The 24,382-nt window shown below is 41.6% G+C and overlaps 1 protein-coding gene across 4 annotated transcripts in view; it reads right to left on the bottom strand.

The window, feature by feature from the left end:
• Positions 1-712: 712 nt before the first annotated feature.
• Positions 713-24,382, bottom strand: part of LOC119180124 (TOM1-like protein 2) — a 97,304-nt gene continuing 73,634 nt past the window's right edge. For 2 of the 4 annotated variants that reach the window (XM_075868487.1, XM_037431266.2), the window contains exons 8-15: positions 23,706-23,836; positions 23,326-23,401; positions 18,067-18,178; positions 16,006-16,087; positions 9,629-9,652; positions 5,630-5,680; positions 5,033-5,069; positions 713-1,211 (exon numbers count right to left, since the gene is read on the bottom strand). In XM_075868487.1, coding sequence (XP_075724602.1) covers positions 1,030-1,211; positions 5,033-5,069; positions 5,630-5,680; positions 9,629-9,652; positions 16,006-16,087; positions 18,067-18,178; positions 23,326-23,401; positions 23,706-23,836 — 695 coding nt within the window. In that variant the 3' untranslated portion in view covers positions 713-1,029. The remainder of the gene's footprint in view (positions 1,212-5,032; positions 5,070-5,629; positions 5,681-9,628; positions 9,653-16,005; positions 16,088-18,066; positions 18,179-23,325; positions 23,402-23,705; positions 23,837-24,382) is intronic. The other 2 variants (XM_075868488.1, XM_075868489.1) reach the window with 2 other exon arrangements.

The following is a 24,382-nucleotide window of genomic DNA, read 5'->3' on the forward strand; positions in this document are numbered from 1 at the left end:
GGCTTTTTAAGAAGCATCGTGGCACACTATCAGGCAAAAGGAAGGGTCTTAGATACAGACTGGTAAGGAACATCACTAAATAGAGATTTAAAAAAAAAAGCCCAGAAAGTTTTTGAAGAGAACTGCATAGAAATACCTGCTGTGTTTGCCAACTGCCTATGATCAAAGCATGCAAAAGTACATAATTTTAATTTGCCAAATAACAGACTGCAACAAGATGTAGCTTCGCACACACATAGATTAACACTTTTATATTTATTTAAATAAGTAAGTCTTATAGCCATCTTGCTACGGCCTATATTTTCCAAATAGATACTTTCTGTTACATTTGAGTCATGCTTTCTCGCACCCTAACCGAGTCTTCTGAACTTTAGCTCATTTTCATTATTTAGAAAAGGTTCACAAATGTTTTCATTACGTGTATATCTTTGGAATGACACCACAATGCTGAGCAGGTGAGCAATATTTTTAAATAGACACCTTTCTTTCTTGTAGCAACCAAGTTTCAATTTTTCTATTCATGCACTCTGTTCAAATAAGGCTGTTAGGAAATGTACAAAACTAAACTTTTTAACCACACCTCATAAAAAATGGAGGAAAACACGTAATTCGTTCAAGTTACCCACGACTGACAATGGCCACTATTGTATCCCGCTCTCCTGTACAACACTCGCGGTTCGCACCCAAAATAGAAGTCGCGATGCTAAACCCGCAAAAGTGAATAGTGGCATTAAGAAAAGTAATCCCAGGTGTGCTCCGACACCGCTAAAATTGCTCAAGTCGTAGAAGAGTCCCGTAACACAGAGAGTTCAAAAAATAATTTTATCCACAAAATGCCACGCAGAAAAGTTTGCCTACACCTCAATGACGCTATGTTTGAACTGGTGCCAAACAGTTCAATTTTTTTTGCAGTTAAGCGTCCTTTCCCACAATTTTACAATGACCGCATCAACAGCTGACAATCACTGTTGACTCGTTTACGAAAACGTACACTCCAAGGACCTCCCCTAACTTCTATACCCCCTAAGTTTACAATGCGAACAGGCTGTTTTCTGTTTTTTCGTCCCGCTCGACACGATTCCGCGACGGTGGAGGTGCAGGTGGCATAGTTGGTCCGCCGATGGATGTCGCCGTTGTCGCCGTGGAGGACGCGGTCACCGGAGGAAGCCGTTCCGCCGCAGCTGCTCGTTCTGCCAGGAACCGGTCAAACTCTGAACCACAGAAATACGGGAGAGATTGTAAGTTGGGAGGGAGAAGAGATAATACAAATCGCTATGGCAACTACAATGTTCACTAAAACTGAGCACTGGACCAGTTGTTGCAGCACATTTAGACGTTTTCTCAGCACGAGAAAGATGCACGACATGAATAACAATGCTGTGCGCACTGTTTTCATGTGTTCCTTGCGCTGGGACTGCACTACAATGGGCTCGTAGTGCATCGGTGTTTCACCTCTAAAAGCAGCATTTGAACCACACATGCCACTGCGTCACCACTGAATCTTCAGCACATCTCTGCTTCAAAGAGGTCCACAATCCTTCACGTCCATTCACCTGCAAGCCACTTGCATTGAACATAGCATTCTTTACAAGTCAGTCACCCACTTAGGCGTGTGCAGGGAGGGGGGCGAAGTCAATACGAGGAACTGATTTTGCACCCCACTCCTAGAGTTGTCGCCTCCATATTTCTCTATCTATAGGGCCGACTTCGCAGCTCCCCTCTAAGGTGAAGAAGGGCCCACGCCCCCTTCCCCCTACGTGCTCATGCCTAAGGTCACCCACACTGCCATTTGCTCATTTTCTACATCTTTTTTCTGTGAACAGCTACAGGCTAGTACATGGTATAAATCACCTGATTGTGTGCATTAACAGATGCCTCACTGTGTCAAGACCTTAAATAATAAAAAATAAAAGTATATCAGCATACTCATACATATACAGTCAAACCTGGGTAACTGAATTTGAAGGTGATCGCAATAAAAGCACATATGTCGAACACACTACATAAAAGATTTTACAGACTGAAAATACGGACAAGGGGACATCACAATGGCTTGATATTCACAAGAACTAACATCCCTCATGCATTCGACTAACACCACTTGAAATTGAAAACAATCTTTTTTTCCTCTCAATTGATGTGTCAATTATCGTCCTGTTTATAATGAAAGCGACACTGTCATCCTACAATCTGATCTTTCTTTGATTCAATCATGGTGCGAAAACTGGCTGATGTCCCTTAACATAAAGAAAAACTGTGCTATTTCTTTCCATCGCCGACAATCTTATTCCTCCAAAAATACTTCCTGTTTGATTCTGAAATTACAGCATCTACTTCATGTAAATACCTCAGTATCAATCTAACTTCAGATCTCACCTGGTCATCCCACATAATGAACATCACTAATGACTCAAACCGCGTTCTTGGCTATCTCCGAAGAAACTTACGACTAGCCCCGCCTTCTGTTAAACTTTTAACCTATCTAACACTAGTTCGCCCGAAGCTAGAATACGCACGTGCAATCTGGAATCCCCATCAAATCACCCTTATTAAAACACTTGAATCCATCCAAAATCGCAGCAATCTGCCGGAAATTAATAAAGTCTATCTCTCTCTCCAAAATCGCGCAGCCAGATTCATTTATTCGGACTACTCCTATCACAGTAGCCTCACCGAGCTAAAATCTCGTGCTAACATGGTTAACTTAGCTTCGCGCCGCAAAGTTTCAAGTCTGTGTTTATATCATAAATTTTATCATGCATTGCACCCAAACCATGTTATCGTTCCAGCTCATCGTCTTTCATGCCGTATCAGCCATTCGAAAGCGGTTTATGCACCCCGTGTGCATACCACTGCCCATCACTCTTCATTTTTTGTGCAAACATCAATAGAATGAAACAATCTTCCTGCTGACATAGTGCACCACTCCAGCATCACCCATTTCAAAGAAGCCATCAAACAAATCATCTGTTTGTGAACTGTCTAGCCCCTCCTGTAACAGCCCTTGAATGGGGCCCTTGAGGTATTATAAATAAATAAATAAATAAATAAATAAATAAATAAATAAATAAATAAATAAATGTATTGACACTGCCTAGCCACCCACACGATGCTTCCTGCACCTAACGCTGCTTTGCACAGCGATTGGCCCACCTTTGACCAAGCGACAATGTCATGCGATGATGTCATGATGCGAAGCCGTGTAATGCATCGTCAAGATGCTACATCACAACTTTTGGTGATCTGTTACATCACGACAATGTATGATGCCCTTGACACATGATGGTAATTTTCTACCCCACTTGCATTGATGCTGCCACCAACAGTCGATTTTTGATGAGGCGTAATGAGGCATCTAAAAATTTTGCCTAAATAATTGGTTATGTGTGGGTTTGATACATATGAATTTCACTTTATATTTCCATCTATTTACCGTATTTACTCGCATAATCGGCACACTCGCATAATAGGCGCACCCCTAGTTTGGTCGTGGAAAATTCGATTTTTTTTAATTCCGCGCATAATAGGCGCACCCCGAACTTGGCCGTGATCAGAAACGATTCTACCCCCCAGCGGTACAGTTGGAACGCGGTCCCCGTACCCTGAAGAAAAAAAGAAGGCAAATCGACGAGCAAATAAAAAAAATTTGAAGTGCAACGACCTAACCAACGTGTTTGTCGAAATAAAGCTTGAAAAAAAAAAAAGCGTCCATGAGCGAAAAAAAAAAAAACGGCTGTTCCATCAATTACTGATACCCCCCAAATCGCCGCGCTTTTTGGAGGTCACGTGTACAACGCCGGGGGCTCGATCGCCATCACCACCATCAGAGAAAAAGAAAGAAACGCCATTTTGCAAGCGGTGTGCGTATGTTGTGGTCGTGTATTGAACTTTGGTTCCACCATGGGCGATCTCCGACGAAGTCGTCAGGAAAAGCTTCAAAGAAGACGGGTATCTCAAACACACTGGATGCGAGTGAGGATGACATGTTGTGGGGTGCGGATGATTCGGACACCGAAAACGAATCCCCGCTCGGCGAGGATGAATGTGTGATCTCCGACTCGGACTCCGAATAGGGAAAAGGAGGAACAGCTACGACTTTTGAGTAAATAAATTTTACGTGTGTGTGTGCAGTTGACGGCTCTCGCTTGTTCATTAAAAGGTACGTAGGTATGTTTGTTTTATGCTGAATTAATTGGTAAACGATAAAGTCGCCTTTTACTTGACAAGTGTGCAGATTTAAAGCGCGAGAACAGAGTTGAAAAAATTTTCGAAAATTTTACCCCACGTAATTGGCGCACCCCTAACTTCGAGCCGGATTTTCTGAAAAAAAAAGTGCGCCTATTATGCGAGTAAATACGGTATATTCTCATGCTTCTTCATGGTGTACTTAAGTTTTTTGCCCTTGTATACAGACATAAATCAGTGCAATGATCAATGTTCTTTCGTTACACCTCATCTTACAGCACTCTTTCCTGAATGTAATTGTAAACCAGTTAGCCCTACCCTTGTGATGTAAATCTCACCTCTTATGTAACACCCTTGCAGCCAGGGGTTCCAAGGAAATAACATGATTATGACAAGGAACTAAGAACATGAAAGGTTGTCACGTACTATTTAATCAATTCTATGAAAGTATACTGCAAGAATGAAGAAATCGGATATAAACATACTTTTCAACAAACAGTCAATTTGTTCATTCTGTCCAGACTTGCTCTTGGCACTACACTGAGGCCTCGATACAATTAACCCGGATATAACAAAATATCGGTCATAACAAAGTAAATGAGAAGTAGTCTTGTAATAGATACAGTGTTGGAAATATAGATTCAGAACAAGTTTTCGGAAATAACTTTATTTTTGTGTAATATGCAACTTTGTTGAAATGAGGTTTGAGTGTATTCCATGTTTATGAGCTGACCAGAAAAAGACTACATGTCACAATTTAAAGGAAACTATTGCTCTAAGAGAGGTTTTTCAACGTTCTGTGTGTACCACCACTTGGAAACCGGAAAGAATATTGAGACTCATTTACCTGTGCTGGTAATTGACTCCTGTCCAGTCTCAGACGGCTAAAGAAGAAAAAAAAAGAAGAAAAGAGAGGCACACAATAAGAACCTTCAATGCTACTGCCTGAGCTCATTTCTACCTCTTGTGCACAAATTGTTGTTAATTAAAACTGACACCTTTAGGAATTGAATCTTTCTGCTAGACTGTGTGAACAGAAACTTAGCGAGCTATCTAAATATGAATAGAATATTCTCATTTGTACGGGAGATCGATGATCCAACTGGTGTGATTTAATGTTCACCCACACATCAACTGTCTTCTGAATATGTAATTTGCGTGTACTAGCACACAGCAATTCTGATTTATAAAACTGTGTGGCTAGGTTGTACAAATATCTATTTTTCCGGTTTTGCAAACTAAACAGTTTCCATTCCGTATGTACATTATTGGAATCAAGGTTCAACTGTACCCTAAATACATTCCATGCCTTACATTCAGCATTATCTGAAAACACATGCTTCATGCAATCTCGCGAGACACATGCAAACATACATGCTCAGAAAATTAACATCCTGTTGCACATTGATGCTTAATTACTCCTGCTCTGTTAATGAACACCTACCTTTTCCCTTAGCCACTCTTCCATCTCGTCAAAGTCTCTTTCTCTGTGGCTCTGTCATGCAGAATTGAAAACAGCGACAACAAAATAAAATAAAAAATCAAACAAGAGAACAAAAAAAGGATGAGGAAAACGGGCAACAGCATGCAAGATATACCTCCACGTTTAAGCCCAGGATGGCCACAACAGATGTCAGAAAGCTACTGACATGTCGATGTTAGTAGTAGTGGTAAAATTTACCCGCACAATATTTCTGCACTCAATTACCAGCCTCAGAAAGCGAACTCTGTTTTATACATTGTGCACACTCAGAGTTTGCCCGATACTAGTAAATCAGGTTATGTTATCCTTCCCCAATAGAGCTTTTTTTTGGCCAAGAACAATAATGTAGTTTTTTTTATTTTCATATTTAAATTGATGTGTCATAGAACAAATAAAAAAGATGTTTTATTGGCTACATACAAGCAAAACATATTTCTTTAAATATGTAGAGGATTGGCTTCATTGCACTGCACCATGAAAAGTGCCCCGATATCTCCAGCCTATGATGCAAGAAGTGTCTGTGAAATTTTAAAAGTAAAGTGCAGGGACAATAAGCTTGTGAAAAGAACCTTGGACACGGCGATGGGTGTTGGTTTACCTCTATTGGCATCCACTTCAAATATGTCAAGAAGTTGCCATATCCGAATCTGATGATTTTGAGAAAATATGCTTCTTCGTGGTAATGGCCGCCACATTAGCACGAAAACTGAAATTTTTGTCGACTACACGGAACAGTGGCAAGCAAGCATTCTTTCTCTTTTTCCTGAATCTGATGTTGCCGTCACATGCACACCGCTTGTGCACAGAGAAGGATTCCATTTTCCAATTCCAGCTATCAGAACAGAGTTGTTTCTTGACCAAACTACATGCTTTGAGTGTGTTCTTAAGTTTTCTTTTTTTACTGTGCCATGTGTTCAAACGAAAGAAAACTTGGCAAACTGAATCAGGGTAGATTGATCGCAGCACCCGCGAATGCTTTTTCCAGCACTGACAAGCTCAGCTTGCCTTCAGCAAGGAAAGACTGGTTTACTATAGTGCAATGAGCACTCGGCAAACGCTATACATGTACTGTTATAGTAATATCTTACAAGCATATTCCTGTATATCAGACTATTGATCGCGCTACAAAGAGAATCTGAATCGACAGGCTTTCTTTCTTTCTTTCTGTCTCTTTATTTCGCAGAATAAAATGAAAACATTACATTCTGGATGGTCTCCTGGGCTAAAAGCTGTAATAAAACAGCTTGACTAAATATATTTACATTACCCATGGTTAGTTCACATTTGAATAACTATATCAAATGCAATTAGTACAGCTGTGCAAATAGTAAAATTTTGGATGGAAACAAAAGTCAAACATTGAAGTGTGAGTGTGAATGGAATAGAATATTTTTCTGAATTTCTCTCTAATATTTTTTGAATATTCAAAAAGAAATTACAGGGGAAAAAAAGTGGTAGAGGATTTCAAAGCATATTCTTATGAGATAGCAGAGTGAAAATGTTTCTTTTGACTAGGTTGATGGAGCGCTGGCAAGCTAGTGATTCATAGTTATCAAGAGTGAGACAATGCAGAGGCCGAAAAAAGTATTTATGTCAATGTTTCGGTGCAACCAAAGCGTTGCCAGCAACACATTAATATGTGAAAGGAAAGAATGCTATGTTTCCTCCTCTTTCCACTTGGACTAAGATGTGCCCCCTTTGAGTCTGGAGTTTCAAATCTGCCTTGTAGACGTCAATATACAAGAACATCTGAAATTTCGGATGCTAGAAATCTTTGGTATCCAATTTTTCACACTTCTCGCCCATATTTTATGTAAAAAACAGCTTTAATTCGATTCCCATTTCTGCCACATTTGTCCTCTCTATGTTGGAACCAGCGTTTCTTTGAATCAATACGTTTGCGATAATAGCAAAGCATAAAAGATAACTTTGCCGCAATACAAATGTGCAATGCGAGCTATTTCCAATTAGACATTGACTGTATTTGCCTTGAGGGTAGCTCAAATAGTAATTCTAGAGCGAAGCCAATTGAATAATAAGCACTATTTGACAAATATATTCAAAATTTCAAATATACTCACACCCCTAGTAGTTTGCATACAATTAACTAAAACCTTTTCGAGTCACGTGAAGTAGCCAAATTCGAAAACGCAATCCATTTAGCCATTTTAGATGCGAAGCAGATTCTTGAATAGCCTATGTACCACTGCTCCTCCATGCGTATGCACCGCAGGTGTTGGCGTGGTGTCAAGTAGGTTACGACATGGCAGCGCATTGACGTCACGCACCCCTCGCAGTGCGCGCTGACGTCACGCGCTGCGCCGTGCTCCCGACCGGATTGCAGAAATTAGGTGCCTTTTCTATTCTTCTAACCACTACCACCCACCACCACCACTCTCTCCCTCTCTTGCTGCTCGCTCGCTGCGGTGCCCGCAGCTGCCGCACTGTTCGTTCACCCGCGACACCTGCCTCGACGATTGCTCGCTACACCACCGACTTGTCAGTTCATGCGCAATAAACCATCCACCTTGAACGTACGCATTGAAACATGTCTGTACATGTCACCTACACGACCTACGCCAGCCATTGCTTCAAACAAATCTTCCAGCACTCACCGCAACACCCGCATTAGCGCCATTCAATCCGTGACGCCTCCCTTGTGCAACGTTGCTGCTTTGTACCCCATCAAGGTTCCCTTCAGGGAGATGGTCTAAGTTTTTTTTAAACCTACACTTTAGTACTGAAATTCTTTCTGAAATTAGATTATAACACAGTATTTACTAGCATAATCCTCGCACGTTTTTCAGCGGAAAACCGATGCAAAGTTGGGGGGTGCGAGAGTTACGCGAGAAAAACTTTTCACGTAAACGTACAGTGCGAAAAAAGTAAAACAAAGTGTCAGCAAATCGAGATTCTCACACCAGCAACTAACAGCAAGCTTTAAGAAGTACTAATTAAAACTTACCTGAACATTAAAAGCACTGGTTCAACACAAGGCAAGATTTATTTGAGACACTAAATGTGCAAGCAAATAGTCGAGAATTAGAATATCATACGCAAAGCTTGTGGGTGTTGCGGCCGTAGCGGTAGCATTCATCGCTTAACAGGAGCCCTCAAAAGGTAAGTGTAGGACGTCAGTATTGGGCTGATGGCTATTTAATAGAATTGTCCGCAGTTCCCTTCTGAAGAAATAAAGTTTATGATCAATCCCAGTTTTAGGCACACGGCAGATCCAACGCATCTTGGTGGCTTTCAATGTCGTCACCAGTAGCGAACACGAAACTCGTAGACTCCGAAGGGCCTACCGGCGGCCATGTTGTCGTTGTTTAGTACATAATCTATCACCTTCAACTTGAAAGCAGCCGTGTAGCTTCAGTATCGCCCCATAACGTGACAAGATTACCAACACAACATACAAAACACGCCGCAACGCGCACTTGCCACTTTGGCTTGGCTTGGATTGAATTGAATCTCCGCGCAGTAAATGCGCTTGATGCTTAAGAGATGGCATCAGATGACGTGTGCTATTATCATCAGTGGCTGGAACGAGCAGACGACATTATTGCGGCAGTTTTTGGGGGTGCGATAACTACGCGAGGTATTTTTGCTGGGCGATGTGGGGGGTGCGAGAATTATGCGAGTGCGAGGATTAAGTGAGTAAATACGGCAGTTACCACTGACTTTGACTTTGCTTCAAACCGAAAAAATTGATACTTGCACAAGCTTAACTCTATGTCATAACTACAATTATATATAATTACAGTACCAGTAACACCCCACGTGCTTGACATGGTGGCTTTCAGTTGATTTCTTATATTTTATCCTTCTCCATTGAGTGGCAGTTTAAGAAGCTGCTGCACTCTGACAGGCGCGTCAATGTAAGCAGAACTAAAATTCGAAGAAAGGAACGAGTGACTGCAACGCAAGAATAATCAGCGTACAACCCACACCAAGTCTCACCTCATGAAGAGATTCCGCTTCAACCTGGATGCCACGGAGGGAATCGAGAGTAGACATGGAAACAATGCAACAAAAGGCCAACAAAAACACATTGCACAATGACAATAAAAACATGACAAGAAAGCTACGCAAAAGCCCAAGCCAACAACCAAAAGCCAGTCCCAATTCCATGCACAGCACACTTCAATACTCAAATCGTGCAAAAGCTGCATTTAGCCACACCGCAGTTCAAAAACAAGCCTAAGCAGTGTAGGCCCATTCCCATTGTCTAGGACTTTGTTGCTGTTTAGTACTTTAGTAACCTGGTATGCATATTCTATGCCTTGCAATTGATTATTTACAATAACAGTACTGATTAATTGAATAAATGTAGCTGCCAAAGCTTCAGAGTGTTGTCTATGTGAAATTCACAGTACAGTACAGTCGCCGATCGATTTTTCGGACTCTGAAAAGTCGGACTTGTTTGATAGTTCGGACTTAAAAAGTGCACCGTCAGGGTTCGCATAGGACTAATGCATTTTTTGGACCGATTTTTCGGACAAATTCGACCCCAAAAGTTAGATTTTTCGGACTAAATCGCTTGTTTTGAGCCAAGCCACGGAATATTACAGACGCCACCATGTTGGATTTTCTGCCGGCCTGACTAAGCTTAGTGGCTTAGTTTTTAAATGGCTCTCCTGCCTCCGAGATTGGAAAGCAAATGTCATATTTCAAGTTTCGGAGGTTGTGTCTGCTTTAGAAAACATAACACGGGACCATTTTTTCGTCTTCGATCAGCCATAGTGGTCAGCACTGTCGTCATCGCACTGTACAGGGAGGAGGCGGAGCTGCGCAGTGGTGAAGTGAATGTATGGTTGTAGTATGGTCCCTAGAATAGTGAATGTGCCTGCCACAATGACATTTTTCGCTCGTGCATACGATGACAATTTCGTGCACAGAACGCACAGACGAAGAAATTCTTCGCAAGGTTATGCCGCAGCCGGGGAGCGGTTCGGATGATGATGATGACGATGATCGCCTGCAGCCGTCGGCGACGGATATCGCCACTGCGGTGAGGCTTTTGTCAAGCATTTACGGTGCTGATGTCAACTTGGTGCAAATATGGGCAAACCAAATTGCTTCCAAGCATAGTATCAGGCAAGGCAGAATCATGGACTTTTTTTTAAAGCCTGCTGATGCAATAAAGTTCATATTTCTGACAAAAACCAATTTTTCGGACTGTTAGATTTTTCGGACTTTTTTTCGATTCCCACAAGGTCCAAAAAATCGGTCGGCGACTGTAAACTGACAAAGACACCAACAGATACAAAAATGAATACACACACAGTACTGCCGTGAATGCGTCCCTTGGTTTTTATACCGCTCTCCACCTTTGTTAGTTTTATGCAGTGTTTATCCCTATGCTCATACTAACCGAGTATGATACTCATCTACAGATTGGCTGTAAATTCCACAACATCTTTTTTGCTGATGAACTGCAGTGAATCAAATAAAAATAATAATAAAAATACACCAGGTAATGTCCAGCTTGAGTTTGAGGAGCTTGAATATAGATGACTTTTATAAAGTAAAACAAAGTGTGATAAAACCACAAAAGTTACTCGAACAAATAACAATGTTGCTGCTTTTGTAGCGAGTCCTATCCTCGGCTATTTAAAGACAAAAAAATACAGCAATGAGTTGATACTAAAAATGGGCCTGACACATTGTTGAACACACCTTTCGAAGTGTACAGCTGCTCTTCAGTGCAAATGTGGTTTTGGTTTGTGCAATATTTTCTTTATTTCTGTGCAGATGTGCTGCATTTGGGGTACCTGCTATGATATCTCATCTATTTTGATTTCAAACAAAAATTAAGAAACTCCCATAACACGCACCGCTTTACTGCTTTTACAACTGGACGTGTAGAGGGATGATGCCTAAGTTATGAAACTGCCGAACAGTTTTCATTTTTCTAGCTTTAAATAGCCACCTTTAAACAATTACACAGTGAAGACTGAATTCATAAGCAAGGCCCGACAAGCTAAGCTCTGCCTGAGGGACATCAAAATAACACAGACACCTGACAATCCCGTGTACGTAAATGAGCATTTGACCCCTGCGAACAAGGCTCTCTTTTCTAAGGCTTTGGCTTTAAAGAAAGAGAAAAAATGGATGTTTTTGTGAACAACAAACTGCCAAATCAAAGCTCGCAAGACAACCGACAGTAAAGTATACAGGATACGCGATGAGGCTGATCTGGCTAAAATAAACTAATTGGCTCCCATTGTACTTAATGCGCATGCGCCAGCCATGCCTTCCTCGTCGGCTCTTCTGTCACCTGTGCAACTAAACTCGTTTTTAGGGAGTAACTCCCGCTCTTTTATTCATTTTAATGCCAGAAGCCTACGAAAGCATGTTGATGAATTTCAAAGTCTTCTTTCCACGTTTACCAACCCTTTCTCAGTAATTGCAGTTACAGAAACTTGGTTATCAGAAGACGATAGAAATCTGTTCGGTTTCCCTTCCTATACGTCATATTACAGTCACAGGTTATCAAGTAATCATGGTGGCGCAGCCACATACGTATCTTCTAACGCTTCCTGTAAACGAAGGTTTGATCTCGAATTAAACACGCTCTCCTGTGAATCGGTCTGGCTTGAGTTTGAGCATACTTTTCTTAATATAGATAACAAAAGATTCATATTAGGCTGTATATACCGCTCACCGTCTTCTCCAGTTACTGAATTTTGCACAAACTTGCAACGCTCCCTAAATGTTATTTACCTTGAAAATAAAAATGCTATTATCATGGGTGACATAAACATTAATTTACTAGACGATTTGTCACCTAACTCAATCAACTATCTAGCTGCACTAAACAGCTTCGGGTATGAATCTTTAATCAGTCTTCCAACTAGACCAAACAGCATTAGCAATGGGTCCCTCATTGATCATGCATTTTCAAATCTACTCACGGCACCAGACGCTGGAGTGCTAGAAATTAATATTACTGACCACTATCCCATATTTCTGCGTTTCGATTCCACTGCAAAACGTGATTCACCTTCCTTTATTCGTGATATATTGGACAAGCAGAAATATATTGATACCGTTGCTAACACTAACTGGTCTGAAGTTTATCTTAAAGATGATGCACAAGAAGCTTTCACCCTCTTTTCATCTTTGCTCCTATCACATGTTCAATCTTGTACAGATAAGCAAAAATGCAAAAAAATAATAGCATCACCAGCAAATCCCTGGCTGACGGGGGGATTACTAACAAAAATGCGCAAACGTGACAACCTCTACAAAAAAACTAAAAGGCAACCGTTTAATACGAATTTGCTTGTTCGCTATAAAAAATTTTGCAACCTAATAAACACCCAGCTTAAGGAAGCTAAAAGAAAGTATTATGCGCAAAAGATAACTGAGGCCGGAAATAGTACGAGGAAAAAATGGGACATCATTAATTCCTTTTTAAATAGGAACCCACGTTCGGAAAAAATAGCTACAGTTCTTCATAATGATGTCACTTATAGTGATCCAGCTGACATCGCCGATCAATTTGCAAACTTCTTCTTTAACGTCGAGCACACCCTACCTTTAATAAATGAAATGGCCTTAGATCGCTTACCCCATTCGTTCTTTCTGTTTCCCACAACTCCAGATGAAATAATTAGCGTTATAGGTGCCCTAAAAATGACGAGTGCTGGCCTTGACGGCATTCACCCCTCCCATGTAAAAATGGTAGCTCACCTTATATCAAATGTATTCTCTTCAACTGTGAATTTAATGTTTAGAACAGGTGTTTTCCCGCATGAACTGAAGCAGGGTAAAATAATCCCCGTACATAAAAAAGGAGATGCTTCGTTATTGAATAACTACCGCCCCATTTGCATCTTACCCTTTTTGAGCAAAGTAATTGAAAAACTGATCTGTACACGTCTCACAAATTACCTAAACAAATTTAATATACTATCACCTTGTCAATTTGGCTTTCGTTCTGGCTACTCCAGTGACCTTGCGCTAATCTCACTTACTGACCAATTAAAAAAGGCTATTGACAACGGTTACTATGCGGGCGGTGTTTTCATCGACCTAACTAAAGCCTTTGATTCAATCAATCATCACATTCTTTTCAATAAACTTGAAGCATTTGGTATAACTGGCCCAACATTACTATTATTGCGTAGTTATCTCTGCAACAGGACACAGAAGGTGGTAATTTCTAATGCATATTCTTCAACCAAATTAACTAATATTGGTGTACCCCAGGGGTCCATTCTGGGGCCCCTTTTGTTTTTACTTTATATTAACGATTTGCCGAAAAGCCTTTCTTCATCCAGTTGTATATTATACGCCGACGACACCACAATTTTTAACTCTGATAGCAGTATTACATCCTTAACTGGAAAACTAAACTTTGATCTGGCACAGCTCAATCGGTGGTGCAGTAATAACATGTTAGAAATTAACACGTCTAAGACAAAATTTGTTGTCTTCTCTTCACCACAAAAACCCTTGCCTTCTATCCCTCCTGTTATAATTGCGCGCAATGACATCCCTGTGAGCGACGGCTGTAGATTCCTAGGCGTTGAACTCGACAGTAACTTGAAATATCACCGACATGTTGCATATATTAGGAAAAAAATGACGTATGGCATTCGACTACTGATTAAATCTCGTCTTTATTTCAATCCATCAATCCTTATGTCACTGTATTTTTCTTTTGTTCATTCGCACATTTCTTACTGTATTACTTCATGGGGCAACACATACACCACTCATCTTACTTCAGTTCAGACAATTCAAAACCAAGCGATAAGAATTCTCACATCAAGCCCATATCTCTCTAACGCTAAGTCACTACTTCACGAAAACAATATATTAACTGTATCTGAGCTAGTTAAATATAACCTTGGTATTTACATGTATAGAACTATAAATAACCAACTTCCACATTTCACTACCATTCTCTCAAATAACAATGTCACTAGGTTTGCCCTTAACAATAACTTTCTACTGCCAAAAGTTCGCACCAATTATGGCAAACAAACCATTCATTTTTCCGGAATTTCTTTTTGGAATAGTTTGCCTTTCGACATTAAAGTATGTCGATCCCTGAAGGAAATTAAATCGAAGTTAAAAAATCATATCATGTCAACTAACTAGCCTGTTTGATTCCTGTTCATTGTGAGTTGTGTTCTGTAATCATTTGTCATTGAAGTTAGCACGTTATTCTTACTTTTTGTATCTGTGATATTACAAGGGTATATTCTTACTTTATTTGTTTCAATTGCATTTTACTGTAGCTCTGTCTCCCTGCTATGTACATCACAATCATTATCAATTCTACATTGTACAAGAGGTCCCCTTGCAGTCTCTGACTATGGGACCTCTTTCTGTATATCATGCACATGTATTCTTCTTCATTTAACACAATAAAATCTTCTGTTCTGTTCTGTTATATTTATCTAAAATGCATATTTAATGCATACTTCTAGGTACGTATATTGCAAATTTGAAACAAGCTTCAGAAGCGAGGATCGTGTAAGAAAAAAAAAGAAAATGTACTTCAGAACTATGTAACTTTGAACTATGTGCCACTTCTTCGCTGCGTACACACATTTAAAAAAAATTATACATAATTGAACTTATGTCATTCAGGTGAGAAAGAACAATGCTAGAGGTCCCATGCATGCTTCACGCTCTTCGCCATCTGTTGAAGAACCTTTGGTACTAACATATAATACCTTACGCGAGACAGCACAAGATGTTTCACGCTGAAAGCTACACTCCCTGCGAGTACTTGACAGCCGAAATTGAAAAAGTGGCATGCATTTCACGACTAGCTTGCTCAGAGTGTTTCAATATGTCGCAAGCTCGCAACACTCGACAGTAAGGGGCGAAGGAGTATGGTTCGATGACAGAAGCGAAGTCTGGCAGTAATAAAATCACACTTATTCAGTATAAATCCTGAATACAGCTTATGTTCACCCTAGAGAAATAAAAAACAATTAGTATCATTCTCCATATATCAATCCTGAAAAATCTGCTTCCCAGTGCTGCAAGTTATCCAACAGGAAATGTCTAATTATGTCTAATTACACCTCTGTTGGCAAAGAAACCTGCCTGAACTAAGAGAACGCTCAGCAGACAGCAAATATGTAATCAAAACGATTGCTCTACCTGAAGATCTTCTCATCTAGGCTTATCCAAAGTTTACACACAGAGCTCCAAGGCAAGCAAGCAAACGTAAGCACGCACACACTGCTGGATGCATAAAGCTTTTTCATTCACGTGCCGCATGTGCAGGCATGAACATACTTGAACAAGCATTTTCAACCATGCAAACAGCGAACCGGAGGTCACAATCCAGGCTCGCTTCCACTCACCTTCTGACCCCTGACTTGGGCGAGTGCACCAAGACCGACCGCGAGCTGGTCAATGTTGGTGTTGTCAGCGTATGTGCTGCCACTGCAGGGGCATAAGGGCGAAATGAAACTAAAATTACTGACAATTACGACAAAAGTTTGGCAGGTTGGTAGAAATGTAAAGCTTTCAATGTGCAGCACAAACAAAAAAACAGGAACAAGAGAGAGAGACGTAGACTGCACAAGCGCTTTCTTTTTTATTCCCCTCTCATTCAAAGTAGAAATTCAAGCTCAACAGCTCCAACCTGGAAGGTTTGATCAGGCAGATACAGCCAAATACATAGCTTCCATATTCTATGACACAATAGTTATTAAAATGCAAAAAAAAAATAGTGTAATCTCCATCCACAGAGCACCTGCATTTCACCAAAGGTCAACAGTCGTGCTAGTTGGTTTCTGCTCAAACCATAAGTGCCTTTTTTTTTTAGCCAATGCAAATGTAGACAAACCTCATAATAAACTTGCATCTTACACGGAAATAAGTTTGTTATCTCTTAAAATTTGTTATAAAGGTATATTACTAACATTGCATTCATTGCAAAACAATTATTCATTTACTTCGTTATAACCAATATTTTGGCACATCTAAGTTCGTTGTGATTGATTGATTGATATGTGGGGTTTAACGTCCCAAAACCACTATATGATTATGAGAGACGCCGTAGTGGAGGGCTCCGGAAATTTAGACCACCTGGGGTTCTTTAACGTGCACCCAAATCTGAGCACACGGGTAAGTTCGTTGTGTATACTATGCATAGTTACAGTTAAAGATTGTGGGGGTGCTATGCCTGCAAAGTTTCCCCCTTTTAACCTCTAAGTTCGCTTGATCTCATGATGCATGCATGTCTCCTGGATTAGTTTAGGTGGGCTTTAGCAGCACCAAGGTGACAGGTCGCGCTGTGCTTGCACGAGGGCACCAGCAGCATGTCTTTGGGGCTTAATAGCGTGTGTGGATGGATGGTTCTCGGCGTGGTCATAAGGTACGATTCCGCAGGTTGGGCCCATGCCACCCTTATGGCAAGTTGGATATCGGCAATGCCACATTTGTGGTACATTGTATGCATCATGTTGTTTTGAGTGTCATGTTCTCTGTGTGTTGTACTGGCATTATGTATCTCGTTATTTAGTGTGTTACTAGTTATTAGATTTAGCTTGTGGGCTCGTCGTGGTGTAAAAGCAGTTAATAAATGTTCATGAGTTAGTTTGCCTGATGGCATGACTGTGTCTGTGTTCCGTGAGCATAAGCGATTCAGATCCCACCTAAAACATTATGTGTGGCAGAACAGCAATGCGACAATCCCCAACAAAATTTACCAGGACATTTGAGCTTCTACCATAAACCTCACAACACAAATGTGTGTCTGTATGGTATAATTAACTATCTTAATGCCCCAAGGAAGTGATTGGCACCACTGAAGTGAGTAAGCACTATTAGGTGGAGCATTTATCCTGAGTGGGAGGGACTGACAAATTTTCCTTTTTCTTAGGTTGTGAATGACTATAGGCAGCATTGTACAACAAGAGCTGTCAATAAAACATGATCAACAGCATTGAGCCTTAGTATATGAAAGTGCATTAGGCAAATTGGGACATATGTAACAAAATGTACACAAATAATAATAATAATAATAATAATAATAATAATAATAATAATAATAATAATAATAATAATAATAATAATAATAATAAAGAGTATAATTGCTCTGAAATATGAGGAGTACTTCTCCTTAGGGCACTTCATAGACATACCGAATAAAGGCTGGCAGTTTAATAATCTTTGTTATTGCTCCTCAACACAGACTGTGTGGCTAATAGCAATGAATGAAATACCGAGATGTCTGGTCACACATTTGCCAGGATAGCTGCATTAGATTACCCGTTCCCACTTAGACTGGTTGGTGCAGCACACACAAGGGCAACCCAGGACGACACGGGACACCCACTAGGTACACTGTATAGTACTATGCAGGCATGGAAAGAAGACAAATCATACATTACTCCTTAGTTGTGCTATGCCCTCACCTGGGCTTTGTGTCGCTGCTGTGCCGGGACTGCGCAAACATGTCAAACTCGTCGCCCGAGGGTTTGGCCGCCGGGTTTGAACCTGCCCCTCCAGTCCCAGCAGGTCCCAACGCTTTGCATGATAAAAAAAAATGCTGTGTGTAGCAAGCAAAAACCATACAATGATGGCCATTGAAAATGAGAAAATTAAATTCCGAGTATCTCGAACATTATTGATAAGTTGACTCAAACATGGCGAAGCCTTCATGGCAACCCATCAAGTGGTGACATGGGTATTAAAAGGTTTTTTTTAAAAGGGCCACTTACCAGGTTTGACCATTTTCAGATGACAAGCGCAATGGTTGGATGGATGGTTCACGATAACTCCTGCCAAAATTCACAAAGCTACGCGACGCAAAAATGGGTCAAATTTTGAGATGAACGCTGCTCCCCCTTCCTTTTGCGAGTGCATGCCCAGAGAATTAAGGCATGACGTGAACGTATGAATTGCCCTACATACACAGCAGTGCAATGAGGTTGGTCTTCTACGTAGACGACTGTGCTCTGAAGTTGCCAACAGTGGCACGTGACATAGCAAAAATTATTCAACACATGTATAGTTTATGTGATTTGTTTATTGAAGAGATTAATAAAACTTGAGATAAATGAGACACAAAAAGGAAATGTCCACATCTTTTTTCCATTTTTTTCCCTGTTGATTGATTGACTAATATGTGGGGTTTAACGTCCCAAAACCACCATATGATTATGAGAGACGCCTTAGTGGAGGGCTCCGGAAATTTTGACCACCTGGGGTTCTTTAACATGCACCCAAATCTGAGCACACGGGCCTACAACATTTCTGCCTCCATCGGAAATGCAGCCGCCACAGCCGGGATGCAATCCCGCGACCTGTGGGTCAGCAGCCAAGCACCTTAGCCACTAGACCACCGCGGCGGGGCCATTTTTTTTCCCCCCAAGAATTGCAACGAGATGCAGGGCTGATGTGCCGGCGTTTTGCATGCATTCGTGCCCCCACGGTCAGCGCATTGAGCAGATTACAGCCATGAAAGTGAAAGTAACGATCCTAAACGTTTGGCCACTCCTTGTGCTCGTCTATTCTACCGCGCCTAAGCCAGCGTTTCTAAACCACCCCGCAGAAACAGGAAAAAGACCACAAAATAATGCTGGTCAACAAAGCAACGCCACTCGCGTGCTCGGGGGTTGGACTTGTTTGGGCACGTCATGCCCACGTGACCTCTTGGTCCGATGCCTGAGAGGGTGGGGAAGAGAGATGGCTTGCGAAGGCTAGGTGGGGGAGCGGCAAGAGTTTCAAGCTCGCCTCCTCTCATCCTCGTTTCGCACCCCTTAGAAAAGAACAGTTTTCTCAACTCGTTATGACCGATTGAAAAAATTTGTGGCATAATGCTCGTCATCGAACACACAACTTCCACAGTCTAACTAAAATTTGTTATGGGGCCTAGTGAGTGGCCCTTTAATAGTAGGATGAATGAAGTGAAATTTAAAGGGGTCCTGAAAGTATTTTTTAAGTAACCATGAAATTGGTTTCCTGAAAAAGCGTATTGCCTCGCAAATTTAACGGCGCAAAAATTTTGAGCATCTGTCCGGTACAAGCGGAGTTACAAAGATTTGTCACACACTGCAATCGCATGCTCTCTTCTCTCGTCCCAACGAAAGTGCTGGAAGCTAAGCAGGGAGGGATGAGAGGGGGCAAACAAAAAACGTCACGTGCGCCTCATGACCTTGAGCACTTTCTTCTTCTTTTTTCTTCTTCGAATACGCGTCTTTTTCAGTGCGATCTCGCGTGTACGCGTGGACAAGTGACGGCCTCTCGCGGCGATCTTTGTAACAACCGAGTGCACCATGTTCAAATGAGCAAAATGGCTGATAGATGGGTAATCTACATAAGATTTTTGAGCATCTTCTGTCATTTGTCGAGGCAAGAGTAAGCAATTTCTAGCTCAATGATAATTTATTGTGAATTCCAGGCCGCGTGCTGTGCTATAACATTTAGCTCCCGTGTTCACAGGAGCCTCTACTACCGATCGGCAGCGGTTTCTGACCATGCTCAAAATGTTTTGCAAGGCCCCTTTAATGCACTTATTCAGTTTTTGTGTTTAACAACGTAAAGATGCCAAAAAGCACTGTAAGAAGTATACTTTCAGAGATTGCGTCTCTCTTATTCTAATGCAGCTAATAAATATCTACATAAGACTTGGATCTGCAGGAAAAACTGAATAAGTGCATTAAATTGCATTCAGCTCAACTAATAAAGAAAAATATTTAAAGACCCATGTCTCTCCTTAAAGGAATAACGAGGTGGCTTTGAAATCCGATCATCAAAGAGTGGCACAATCATCCATAATATTGTAACTTGTTTGCAGTTGTTTCAGCAGGAGCTTCAAAATACACAACAAAAGAGTTTCTCTTGCTCCACTCTTGTGAGAGTGGAAATAAATAAACCGGGATTACATCATCATCACTTTGATGCTGGAACTGCGCTGCACTCCGACAAAAGAACTCAGCCACTTACCGACCCAAACTCACAGTGTGAGCGCTGTTTATGGACCAGGTTGATTGATATGTGGGGTTTAACGTCCCGAAACCACTATATGATTATGAGAGACGCCGTAGTGGAGGTCTCCGGAAATTTAGACCACCTGGGGTTCTTTAACGTGCACCCAAATCTGAGCACACGGGCCTACAATTATGGACCAGGTGCTCAAGTAAGTGTCGAGGCACTGAAAGCTCTGCAACTGGATTACAATATTCACCTAAATGACAAACAAGGTTCACTTTGCTGAGTGCAAGGTTAACAAGCATCTCTCGTACCTTCAACCGTAGCCTCTCTGGTTGGCTCTATCTGTGTGCCATTGTTGGGGCTAACTGCGGAGGCCACGCATCAATAGTGCTGCTTCTGCAGATGACATGGCCTCTTGAAGATGTTCTCACCTCATTTGCTCACAGCCTCAAGACATCCTACCCTGGTGCCACAGTTGCAGTTCTTTTCCAAAGAAATGCCACTTGCGTTTTGAGTTCAATACAGTAGAATCTCAATGATACGGCTAAGGTTGATGTGAACTTTGCAATGATGCAAATTTTAAGGTTGTTTTGGATGGACTGTACTATATTGTATTATACAAAATACGCCGTAATTCGGTGTTATACAAAAAGTTTCCCAGCCACCGCGAATGATACGAATGTGCGATTGAACGCTGCATGCCAGTGTCGCAACACTGCTTGTTTGTGAGAGGAAGGCCCGTTCACTCTTGGCCTTGAAGGGAGTGAATGCGGCAAAACTTGCCGGAATTTTCCTCCCTTTTGTGGCCGGAAAAAATTCGTCCGAAACCACTTTTTCCCCCACGCGATAGCAGATCACCTTCTTGCTTCTAATCGCACTTTGACTTGGGCGAGTAGGTACATAATTGAATAGGCTTCAGCCCAATTTAGACGAAGACTATAGGAGACACACAGAACACAGATGTTTCACGGCTTTGGCTACACCAGCTGCTCCAGCTCTCAAACCACAAATGTAAACAGCCAGCCACTTATTCAACATAACAGCCATGGCATCGGCGGTGGACCGTGTCGGAGCTATCATGGACTACTCGTGCAGCACGTCAAGGCTCATGGACTTGAAAAGGATGTGTTCATCGAGAGCCTGGTTCGAATTACGATTTCCAAGAACAACGGAAGTAGAAAAAAAAGGTGAAGCAGCAGAAAGTCAGCACGACCTAACGTGTCTCACATTTGCACTGCCGGCTGATTCTGTCACCACCGCTGCGTCCGCTCGTGTTGTTTCTGCAGGCATATCTTTCGAAACAATGTTTGTAAAGGTGTAAATTATTTCTTTTAGTGCTTTGCATGCCTCACTAAACCTTGGTACGAACTTTAATGCTCAGGAAACATGCAAAATGGAATGAATTCTCAAGAGGCGATGGTAGCGGTGGCATGTGCAAGGGGCAGAACAAATGCGAACATGTTAGACGGGCGCGAACGTGGTTTTGCGGCCGCTCTGTCATTTTTGCTTGAGTTCTCCAAGACATTTTTTTTCATGTCGACTTCCCGGTGCTGTTTTCCGGCCGCTTAAACGGCAAAGTGAGTGAATTTCCAATGAGTTTGGCCGCTCTCACTCCCTTTGATGTCAAGTGTGAATGCACCGCGCCATTCACACATGTCATTCATACACGTGCCATTCACAGCATGAGTGAGGAGTCCGCGGCACTTTATTGAGAGACCGGGAAGGCAGGAGAGTTCAAAAGAACATCATGGACTTTTTCCGCAAGAAGTAGTTGCCAATAAAGTTCTTGTTCATCTTCCATATCAGTTTTAGCTTGTTTTTGGTTCATACGAATTCGGGATGATACAAATATTTTGCAAGCTCCCTTCCAACTTGTATCATCGAGGTTCTACTGCATTTAAACTGTGACTACACAGTACCCTCCTCCCAAATAGTTTCAGCTCTTCTTTAAAGAAGTATGTTACATCAAAACCTTATGAGCCATTTGGCTTGTAGTGCCCCATTTCATGCATCACGAGCTTCTTATGGCTTTGCACACGTCTTCGGATTACCGCACAATCCGCTATGCTCTGCATCTTCCCATGCCCATCCTTTCCGTGTTACTCCAAAGCCGTCAGAAGGCGGAGTCATTGCTTTTATAGTCTCTTTTAGTCAAGCGAATGCTGCAAAGACAAAGTGAACAGACAGCCTGGGAACCTCGAGCCGCACTTGAGAGGCGACGTGATACCACCTCATGCTCACACTCTGTTCCCAATCTGTTGCGACCAGCTTTTGAGACAGAGTACAGCCTACATTAGTGGCTCTCAAGCAGGGGTCCGTGGAACCAAGGGGGGGGTCATGGACAACCCACTTAGAGAAAAGCCACACACTTCACACTGCATTCCGTGTTGTGACCCCCTCCTATTTTTATTTACTTTTCATTCACTGCAAGAGGTCCCACATTTATTCTACTGGTCCGAAGAGGTCCCTGAAACTTATGGCTTAAAGAGACTCGTCTACATGTTCATGTACAGTGGAAAAACAATGAAGACAAAGTAAAACAGAAGAGACACAGACGAGATCTGACACAGACATTCTATAAGCTAATGAGTTGAAATTAATGTGCCCCTCTTGATGTAATGCACTGAAGAATGATGAATAAACCAATTATAGTAAAATAAAATGCTGAACAAGGCAGGTTAAACGACATCAAAAACCAACAAAATAATAAAACAAGCCTTTTTTTTTTTCTTTCTTACCAAGCTTCTGGAGTTCACTGGTCACATCTGGCTCACCGAGGTCAATCAGAGGTGCTGCATCTGCAGCAGACGAGCTCTGCAAGCACAAGACGCACCAGTGCTATCACAACAACGAAAAGGTAAATTGACCAATTGTGCGATCAGCTTATCCAAAACTCCACCTCTCACTATACACTTAGTATACATGTGGACAGCAGTTTATTAAAACGCTTACTTACCCTGTAGCTTATTCAGAGTCTACACAGACAAGCTCCGAAAAACAGTACTCCAAGCTGGTGTGTGCAGAAACAAATTCAGTATCGATGCTGAAGCTTATATACTCTGCAGTAAATGAGTTTCTCAGCTCACACATGAAAATAAGAGAGAGATGTGGCTGTCACCTCATTCTGCGCATTGGCTGCGGCAGAGGTGTCCTTGACCTGTCCCGTGACAATGGCCGTCCTCCGCTTCTCAAAGCGCTCGTAACGCAGAAACAGGTTGTTCATGTCATCGTTGATTCGTAGCAACTCTCCTGTAGACAAGAACCGAGATAGAGTGTACAAAATCCATGCAATCAACTACATTTCTAAGTCTACACTAAAGAAAATGCAAGCCTACAGCATCATCATCATCAGCCTCATTATGCATACTAGTACAGGCTTGCATAGACAATTCCACAAATGAAGAACCATCAGTTGTTTATCATACTAATACATCGAATTTTTGTGTAGTGCTGTCGTCACAGGAACAATTTCAGTGACTTAATTGTTTTCGATTCAGATCAACTAGATAACAAAGCAATCTGAATAATTAGATTGAAGCAAGTGCTCTCAGATGCAAAGGCTACTTTGCACTGCCACAAGAGGGCAGCACAAGTTTTCTCACAATCTCTTTCTTGCAAATGTTCTTGCAGCCGTGTGAATTTCATATTTCAAAAGCCTTATGGGATGCCTCGTAACAAAATCACTCCTTAAAACCTAACACAAAATTTGTGATTTCATATAGCTTGAATCTAGAAATGTAACTAAAAATTTGGTTCGCAAAGCCCGAATTCGGAAAGTTAACGAAAAACTCGGGA

The sequence above is a fragment of the Rhipicephalus microplus genome, chromosome 7 (genome assembly GCF_043290135.1).
Source record: "Rhipicephalus microplus isolate Deutch F79 chromosome 7, USDA_Rmic, whole genome shotgun sequence".
NCBI classification, from domain to species: Eukaryota; Metazoa; Arthropoda; class Arachnida; order Ixodida; family Ixodidae; genus Rhipicephalus; species Rhipicephalus microplus.